This window comes from Myodes glareolus, chromosome X (genome assembly GCF_982192425.1).
Source record: "Myodes glareolus chromosome X, mMyoGla1.1, whole genome shotgun sequence".
In the NCBI taxonomy this organism is placed as follows: Eukaryota; Metazoa; Chordata; class Mammalia; order Rodentia; family Cricetidae; genus Myodes; species Myodes glareolus.
This window is the reverse complement of record NC_142053.1, coordinates 27,746,349-27,756,455: the sequence shown is the minus strand read 5'-3', so window position 1 is coordinate 27,756,455 and position 10,107 is coordinate 27,746,349. Positions and strand designations below refer to the sequence as shown.

General features: G+C 40.2%; 1 protein-coding gene across 2 annotated transcripts in view; it reads right to left on the bottom strand.

The window, feature by feature from the left end:
• Positions 1-919: 919 nt before the first annotated feature.
• Dock11 (dedicator of cytokinesis 11) overlaps positions 920-10,107 on the bottom strand; it is a 186,737-nt gene continuing 177,549 nt past the window's right edge. For both annotated transcript variants that reach the window (XM_087903042.1, XM_087903043.1), the window contains 4 exons: positions 9,872-10,062; positions 9,325-9,425; positions 7,026-7,164; positions 920-1,385 (listed from right to left, as the gene is read on the bottom strand). In XM_087903042.1, coding sequence (XP_087759168.1) covers positions 1,266-1,385; positions 7,026-7,164; positions 9,325-9,425; positions 9,872-10,062 — 551 coding nt within the window. In that variant the 3' untranslated portion in view covers positions 920-1,265. The remainder of the gene's footprint in view (positions 1,386-7,025; positions 7,165-9,324; positions 9,426-9,871; positions 10,063-10,107) is intronic.

Below are 10,107 nucleotides of genomic sequence, written 5' to 3'. Positions count from 1 at the left end.
ATCACTCTGGTCATTCATCTCAGGTAAACCAGTATTTATACTAACGAGTCCGAGGTCTTATTATGATGACTTGTGTAGTTTATCAACTAGTGCCTCATCTTCAGTTCTATGATATGTTGGTCACTGTTCAAAGGCCATTCCTAACACTGCTTTCTATCTCATATTTTTTTTAAAGAAAAGATGTTTATGCTACTTGTAGAGGGAGCCAAAGCATATAAATAATGTAACGATAACAATTCCATATATGGGCATGATGCCATTTGTGATGTACTACTACAAAATCTTGCATGAAACGGGCTACTTTATCTATGCTCTTTTCCCAGCTAAGGAAGTTCTTTATACCCCTGGTTATCCCGAATTACTGAAGAGATCTGAGAGTCCTTCGTAGACAGAAATGTAGCTCCAAATTTGCCATTGTTCAATCCATGTTTCTACGCTGACCCAAACTATGCTCACGCAACCACCAAGTTCTCTCACAGTGTTAGCTAATCTTTCGACTGGAGAAGTCACCACTAACGCCACCCCCAGGGAACTTCAACAGCTCTGAAGCCCCATAGGATCTAAAGACTACAGATTCCCAAGCATGTTTTATTTAGCTTCGTGGACATCCCCAGAAATCCCTCCCGCTGTTTGAGCTAGAGAGAGCTAGTTGTAGAACTCCCTCAGATGAAATGGCAAGCAGGAAGCCGGTGTTTCCAGGGCATCATTTCCCAACTTTTCCTTTTAAAGTATGGTTTGGGCTTTTTTTTTTCATCCTGGCCTTACCTACTAGCAGGCAGTGATTCAAATTCTCTCCCCAATTATCCATGTCCTGTGGGTTTTAAAAAATGTTTTCTTCCTCATGGATTTATATGATAATGACTTCAAGTTCTTATCAAGAACAATGCTAAATTCCAAGCATTATTTCCTTCACTTCAAGTTACAAATAAGTTCTACCTTTTATTGGATTCCATTATACAATTGTACATAGTCTCGTGATTATGAAGCAGTAATTAAGCACATTGAATGAATGGGTTTGAGTTCTACTTTTCAGCATATAGATTTTACCTAAAAAAGTACAAACCAAGCACAGTGGTGCAATTTTCCAGGCACTTCCAAGTTGCTTAAATATTTACAAATATGTAAGCACCCTGTATGAAAGCATGACGATTTTGGTGTCAGGAGGAAACACTCCATACATGTGAAATGTCTACATTTTAACATTTGCACAGCTCCGAATATTCCTGAGAAAAGTCAGTCTCCTTGTCATTTCTCTGCAAATCTCTTCATACTTCAGCATATCTTGGGGAACCATAACCTCTGTCACTCGATGTACCACTAATTGCACAAAAGACATGCAATGTGTTGTTCATCCAGGGAGATTGCATTGTGTCTTCTTGTAATATCTGAGGGAAAAACAAACCAAGAAAGCCGCACAATTATCATCAGCTGAAGCAGCTACTGCCTAAAAAAGCCTGTGTGTATGAAATTACAGGCATGCTTTAATTTATCACTGACACTGGGCTATTTAAAATGACGGGAAGCAGAAAGAGCAAAGAATAACATTACCAGCTTCAGTCTTCACAGCTGAGTTACAAAGGCAGCATATCAAAAAAGCAGAAAAGATCTGGTTACTCATTAGGAAAAACAAAAGGTCAGGAAATGCAAAATTCAATTAAACCAGACAGGGTTCGACCTTTGAATTCCATTTTAATATGTCATCACAAAAGCTTCAAGCATGGACTCCCCTTGGGCAAGGGTTTATGGATCACCTATCCACTTTCTAACAGCCATTTTCCGAATCACCCAGGGACTTTTCAAACAGTCCTTCCTGCAGACTTGAGATAATACTGAATCAAGATAAAAATCAAAGTGCCTATTTGAAAGAATTATGATGACATGAGATAACTGATATAAAAATGAACTAAATATAAAATACAAAGGTTATATTTTCTATGTATATAAAATATACATCCATGTTGGCATACATATTTTAAAAGTTAGTCTGCTAATGTGATCAAAAGCCAAAGCAACAAAGGTTTTATGCTTAAACGAATTAGAGGAAAGAAATAGAACACATATTACATTGCCTCTCTTTGAGTCCTAACTCAGGTCTTAAGTTTTTGTTTGGCTCAGTTTGTTTTTTTTTTAGTATTGGATTTTCGAGACTGGGAAGATGTTCAGTGGTTAACAGCACTCCTGTTCTTTCAAAGGACCTGAGTTTGGCTCCTAGTGCTCTGATTGGGAGGCTCACACTGCCTCTAACTCCAGCTCCAGAGGATCCCATACCCTCCCTTTTCTTGCCATCACACACACACACACACACACACACACACACACACACACACACACAGCGTGAACACATGCACACATACACAAGTGAAAAGAAAAATCTAAAAAATGGGTGTGTGCTGGTTAGTTAGTTTGTTTGTTTGTTTTGTAAATTGAACACAGACTAGAGTCATTTGTGAAGAGAGAATCTCAACTGAGAAATGTCCTCACTAGACTGGCCTGGAGGTAACCCTGTAGGGGGGTGTTTTTGTGATTAATGATTGATGTGGGGGTCGGGCCCATTGGGCAAGCGGGCCTAGTTTGTATTAAGAAAGTAGCTGGGTGGTGGTGCACATCTTTAATCCCAGCACCTAGGAGGCAGAGGCAGGTGGATCTTTGTGTGAGTTTGAGGCCAGCCTGGTTTACAGAGCTAGTTCCAGGACAGGCTCCAAAGCAACACAGAGAAATCCTGTCCCGAAAAACAAGAACAAAACAAACAAAAGAAGTAGGCTGAGTAAGCCGTGGGGAGCCTGCCATTAAGAAGCGCTTGACCATGGTTTCTCTCCTGACTTCCCTCACCGACAGACTGGGATAGGGACCTGCAAGTCAAATAAACCCTTTCGTTCCCATGTTGCTTTAGGTCAGAATGTTTTTATCACAGCAACAGAAAACAAACTAGGCCATCAGGTTTTTAAGTTGGCTTTGAGGCTTTAGTATTAAGACCTGGTGTACAATGACAGTTCCCTGTGTCCTATCATTTGTGTCGTCATAAGTCTTAGACTTAAATCTTATAATAAAGGAATTTCATTTTACAAAAATCTTAACCCATGGCACTAATTTGAAAGCATACTACAGATTTAACTGATGACTAATCGGTTACTCATGCCTGTCAGATGTGACAAATGGGGTGCTCATTGAGACTGTGGCGAAAACCCAACCATATGCTACAGCGGCCGCTGCCAGCTCTATTTAAATAAGAAATCTGCAATTAATAATCTTAAATTATACTGGATTCCCTTGCCCAGACTTAATACAAGGGGAGGAGCTTAGTCCTACCTCAACTTGATATGCCATCCTTTGTAGATACCCATGGGAGGCCTGCCCCTTTCTGAACAGAAACAAGGGAGGGGTGGATTATGGTGGGGGGACAGAGGGGAGGTGTGAGGAGGGAATGGAAGGAGAGGAACAAGGGGGAACTGCAATTGGGATGTAAAAATAAATGAAAAAATTAATTAATAAAAAATAATTTCCCCCCAAAAACAACAAAAAAGCTGGGGGGGGGGTGGCTCACATCTTTAGTCCCAGCACTGGGGAGGCAGAGACCAGAGGTCGAGGCCAGCCTGGTCTATAAGAGCTAGCTCCAGGACCGCTATGATTGTTACACAGAGAAACCCTGTCTCAAAACAAACACCCAGACAACAACAACAAAAAAACCTTAAATTATCCTTTTAAATTTTTAAGGTCAGAAGTAATACAAAACTTAAATATACTTACTGTCTATAAGTATGAAAACAATGTATACTTTGGTATACTGTAACAAATTACATTGAAAACAACCAAGAAATACTCAGGCCATTTCTTTTTTCAAGGAATAATTTATGGGGCTCAATGGAACAGCTCCGATTTCAGTATGTACTTACACTATGTCTTATTTTGTGGGAGTATTATCAATCTTAACATATATGACTGAAAAAAATTTCTTTTAACCTAATATCTAATGGAAGATATCAATTGACTTATAAAAATCACTATTAAGTTTAATGGTTTGCATAAACATGATTATATAGAAATGAAAACTTTTCTTAGTTAGCTAATGTTAGCTCATGCTTGTCTAAAATTATGGTCTCCATCTTAAAAAAACAGCGATGGCTTAATGGAGTAATTGATATAGGCAGGTGGGTAAGCTAGCTGATCTGAAAAATTCATGCTTTAAAAAGGGGGGAAATGGTAAAATGACCATTCTAAATATCTTGATCATAGCAGCAATAATAAGTTGAATAATTTGCCTTGAATTTGAATAGTTTAGTATCCAAGACTAGGCAATGCATCTGCATGCAAATGAAGTAACTGTCAGACAGTTTACAGGGGCTTAAAACAGCATATGCAATTGTTTTCTGTCTTTCATGAAGGAGTCATTGTTACTGTTTTTTTTTCCTCATGTATTACAAGCAATGAGGTTATTAAGTAGATAGCCCACCCCCCAGGGTTTCTCTGTAACTTTAGAGTCTGTCCTGGAACTAGCTCTTGTAGACCTGGCTGGCCTCGAACTCACAGAGATCCACCTGTCTCTGCCTCCCTAGTGCTTGAGATTAAAGGCATGCACCACCACTGCCCAGCTCAGATAGCTTCTAAGAATGAGCTATGTACACTATTTAATAACAGAGCGCACCCTAGGACAATGATGCTGCAGAGACCTATGCTCCTGTTGTGCTAAAAGGTGAGGGTGAGATGCAGACGGTAAGGGGAGCAAAAAGCTCCCTTGCCTTCCAAATCTTCTCCCTTGACTGCTCTGGAGAGGAAGGAGAAAGGGGCCTCTGCAAGTTCAGCAGAGATGTCTTGCTATGTACATTCAGTCCTAGATAGGCCAATAAGGCGAAAAAGAAGCCGAAGAACGCTGGAAGTTCCTCAAGCCTCCAAGGTTCCAGCTACAAAGAATGGATGCTTAGGAGACTGAACTTGACCTCATTAACCACTTAATTCTTGCCCACCCTGGTTCTCCATAATGAGCAGATGGCAATGATTAGAAAAGTAAACTCATGGTCACACCCAGCGATGAGATTTCTCATAGCTCTTTAAGTCAAAGCATAACGAAGAAATATGGGGACCCAGGAGGTTTAACTGAGAGTCAGCTAGCTTTTGTTGTCTGACAAATCTCTACCAAGCACTGGGCCGAGCTATAAGGCAAGTTATGTGAGAGTCTCCCACAGGGAGTGGCTGCCTTCAAACACTCAAATCCAGATTCTAAAATAAATAAATGAACTCTCTTTGCAGGACTAGTCTGTTTTTCTTTATTCCTCCTGTCTTGTTTATACATACCAAGCTGGCCTAGAAACTCCATGTGTAGTCCTGGTTGGCCTTGAACTCACTATCCTGGAATTACAAATACATACCACCGTGCTAGACTGTAAGGGTCCGCTTTCAGAATATATTGTCTGGAGCGTGGCATGGTAGCTCATGCCTATAATTCCAGCAGGACAGGCAGGAAGAGCAGGAATTCAAAACTAGCTTTGGTTGTATGTAAGTTTGAGGCCTGTCTGGTCTATAGGAAACCTTGTCTCAGAGGAAAATAAAAAGAATTAATCTGTTCCATGTTTTCATTTATGAGAAAATAAAGAAGGCTTTATGATAAGCTCAAACAGAATGTCAGGGAGGAAACAGATCACTATACCGCAACTTTTACAACATGAAAGAGATGTTTTACTGGCAATCCATATGCAAAGTGGATGTAAACACAAACTCCAGGGCCTCAGCAGATAGTCTAGCAACCAACAGGAATCAGGATTTCTAGAAGGGTCAGTGGATATGAAAAGTGGTAAGTACTTAATGATGACAAAGTTTGGCTATGAGCGAGGATCGGGTGCTCACTTTAATATTTTCAGGCTGTTTTTCTAAGGTAGTTTTAATTGTTCTTAACACTCAGTGATTTAGCCTATCCCCTATATCACAGTATCTAGCTAAAAAACTCTTATTGTATTTGCATACACACACACACACACACACACACACACACACACACACACACACACACCTTTGTTTATATGGGTGCATGTAAAGGTTCAGGAGTGTGCATGGGTTCACGCACGCAGGTGCACTGGACGTGTGTGTGCTCGTCTGTGGAAGTCCGAAGGATGACACTGGGTGTCCTCTATTGGGCTCCACTTTGTTTTTGGAAATAAGGTCTCTTACTGAACCTGGATCTCATTGATTTGGAGAGACAGGCTGACCAATGAGCCCCAGGTCCTCCTGTCTCCACTCCACTCCCAGCACTGGGGTTGTAGGATGTACTGCCATGGCTCTGCTTTATGTAGGTGCTAGGGATCTGAACGCAGTCCTCATGCTTGTGTGGCAGGCACTTTACTGACTTAGCCATCTCCCCCAGTGCCCGGGTCTACCTTCTTCTAATAAGGATAACTTCACATAGGAACTTGGCTACTGGCCCAGTCTTTTCACCTCTTGGGGCCGCTTCTTGAGAGACTCTTTTCAATGCTTACGGAAGACTAATTTGGATGTGCTTAGATAGTTGGCTTTAATGCCCACAGCACAAAGAATAAATGATCTCTTACTGATCATTGCTTCTACAGCAGTTTTAGGTTAACTGCTCCAAGTTACAGTCACATTACAAGACAAAAATGGTTGAAGATATGAGATAAGCAAATTTTAAAATACAAGCTAATAGGCCAGTGAAATGACTCACTAGTTAAAAATGCTTACACTCAAGCCTAAAGTCCATCCCTGGTACCCACATGGTGGAAGGAAAGAATTGAGTTCTGCATGTTTTCCTCTCATCTCCACATATATACCATAACACACATGTGCCATATTACATGCACACTGTGGCTTATATGCAACACACACCTACAATCCACATATACATACATCCATACATGGTAAATAAATTAAAGTGTAATTTTAAAATTTAAATAAAAGTTTAAATTTAAAAATTTAATATAAACTAAATGATTTAAGGGTAATACATTTCAAACTAATGCAGTTTGCTAAGTAGTACTTTAGGGACCCCAGATGCTGTCCTTATTTTTAAAAATGTTAATACTTGCCTGCTCATGGATAATGTCAGACAATTCCTTTACCATGTCTCTGAAATTTGATTTTAGCCCTTCATGGTACTCGACTTGATCCTCTTTAATTAGCCGTTCATTTAGTTCAAGTGCAATGCTACATGCTTGTATAAATTTCCTGTGGATGAAAATGAAAACAAAAGATTAAACTTTTGTTACTGATTCTTACAAAGTATCACCAATCATCAGTTTCACAGTTAACTTTGACTATGACTTTCTTAAAGATTGGAATATTCCACTTTCTCATTATTAACTATGGTGACTTCTTCAGTCTGAAACACATTTTATCTTTCTTCTTTAGTTTCTGATCTGCTTTTAAGACCTAGCTGGGTACCAGGCATATGCCTTTAACACCATTATTCAATAGGCAGACGCAGATGGGTCTCTGTGAGTTTGAGGTCAGTCAGGTCTACATAGCAAGCTGTGGGCTAGCTAAGGCTATAGAGACAGAGCCTGTCTTGATACAAAACAAAAAGAAATCAATACCTGGCTTAAAACACATGCCCCCGTATTGCAAGGGAGAGGGCTGCTTGTTCGTCCTAGCCACCCAGCTAGCTTAGCCAGGAAATAACCACACAGAAACTGTGTTCATTAAATCACTGCTTGGCCTATTAGCTCTAACATCTTATTGGCTAACTCTTACACTTTGATTTAGCCCATTTCTATTAATCTATGTATCGCCACGTGACAGTGGCTTGTGGGCAAAGATTTGGCATATCTGTCTCTGGTGGCTCCATGGTGTCTCTGTCTCTGCTTTCTTCCTCCCAAAATTCAGTTCTGTTTTCCCTGCCTACCTAAGTTCTGCCCTATCAACTAGGCCAAGGCAGTTTCTTTATTCACTAACCAATGAAAGCAACACATGAACAGAAGGACCTCCTACAACACCCCGGGAAGCTTAATGGAATTATTTACTGTCAAGCATTCAAACAGAATTCATTTGGGGCTTACTAGTAGGTCAGTAGTGTTGTATATTACAGGTGCAAAGTACTTGGGCTGGTAGGAATATGGACAATGAGTAGAGGAAATACCATAAAAGTCCTTCCCTTCATTATTTCTTATGTTTATATTAATGTTTCTTTCTTTCTCTCTTTCTCTCTTTCTTTCTCTCTCTCTCTCTCTCTCTCTCTTTCTTTCTTTCTCTCTCTCTCTCTTTTTTTGGTTTTTGGAGACAGAGTTTCTCTGTGTAACAGGCCTAGCTGTCCTGGAACTAGCTCTTGTAAACCAGGCTGGCCTTGAACTCAGAGAGATCTGCTTGCCTCTGCCTCCCGAGTGCTGGAATTAAAGGCGTGCACTACCACCACCCAGCCTTCATTCATTTTTTTAAAAGATTTATTTATTTATTATGTATACAGTATTCTCAGTACTCTGCCTGCAGGCCAGAAGAGGGCAACATATCTCATTACAGATGGTTGTGAGCCGCCATGTGGTTGCTGGGAATTGAACTCAGGACCTTTGGAAGAGCAGGTGGTGCTCTTAACCACTGAGCCATCTTTCCAGCCCCCTTCATTCATTTTTCATGTTCTTAATGTATACATTTAAGAATGGATGCATAAAGGTAAAAAGTATTCCATTGCATGTATGTTTTGTATTCCTGCCATAGCAACTAGTGGAGTCTCTTGCACATGCCAGGCATATCCTATTCATAAATATTGGTGAATGGCTGAGTACTGGCTACTCTACATCTGTATAGGTTACTATCTTTCTCCTTAGTCTATTTTACTCTACTTTTCCTCATGTTCCATAGTTTAATTCTGTTTCCATATAAATCAGACTTTTCTCCTGACGATTCAGACATGCCTTAACTTACAGGGCTACTCGCTGCAAAGAAGCTAAGGCATTCCCCAGACCTGTGGAATCCCAGTGGAAGTGAGAACACAGAGACCAGAAGGAAGTCTGTGCAACCTTTCCAACTCCACTTCGCTCCTGCCCTAGATGGTCTGAAATGCTATAATGCAAGGTCAATCGGGCAAAGAAGGAAATCCCGTAATGAATGTAGGCCTGTGTTTGTGTCACTTAAAATATCCAGAGCAATAAAGTAAGCTGGCATATTTAATCCCTTGGGTCACAGGAGCAGTGTTAGTACCTCAGAGCATGAAACAGATCATATGGTTCCTGACTACTTAAAGTGCCATTTGGAGGTCAATTAATCTGTGCAAATGCAGAACACAGAGAATGCCCTTACTTGGCAAGCATTTCTACTGCTGGTTTGTTTTTGTTTTTTTTTTTTTAAGAAACTGGGAGAAAAGAATAGAGGTATGATTGGAAAACTAACACTTACCTAAACATGTCTTTCAGCTCATTCACTTTCTTAGGTGGGTACTTGGTAGCTTGACTTTCATTTAAGAAAGCCCTCGCATAGGCTAATGGACCAGCATTGACCTAAATGACAGAAGAAGAAAACAATGACAGTGTGGCCAGCATGTAAACAGGAGGAGGTTTTGCATTTTTCCTTCTCACTCAAACCTCCAAGGGCTGAAGGGAGAGCAGATACACAATAAGATACAGAAGAAACCCAGACCTCACTATCGACTTATCATGTTTCTGAGACGTTTGTGTGAAAAATCATTAACTAAAGGGATTAGTCTGATAAAATGATACACCAATAAATTAGTTAATGATTTCCGATGTATGAATGCAGGGCTTGGCTGGTCTCAGAGGTTTATGTTAAAGTCCTCTGACATAATACACCATTCATATAAACTGAATGTGATTTATTTCTTACGTGAAAAAAGAACACAGATTTTTTTTTTCACAGCCAATATAAGAACATATCACACAACTGGACTCAATGCTTGCTCTGTGTCCGTATTGGGCGAGCACCATACCTGCACAGAGACGCAGCCCTGCAGCTTCAGCTGAAGCTGAATCATGTCCACATCAGCCGAGGAGCAAAGCTTGTGCAGCTCTGCAGTTCTGTCTTTTATTTCATCAGTAGCAACATCAATTGGTTTTAGATTCACCTGCTGCTCACAGTTGATAGGAATCCTCTTTTTCACATATGGAAATGAGTTTGAAGCTATGAAAAGGCAAAGACCAATTTTAGAAAATCATTTAATTGGTG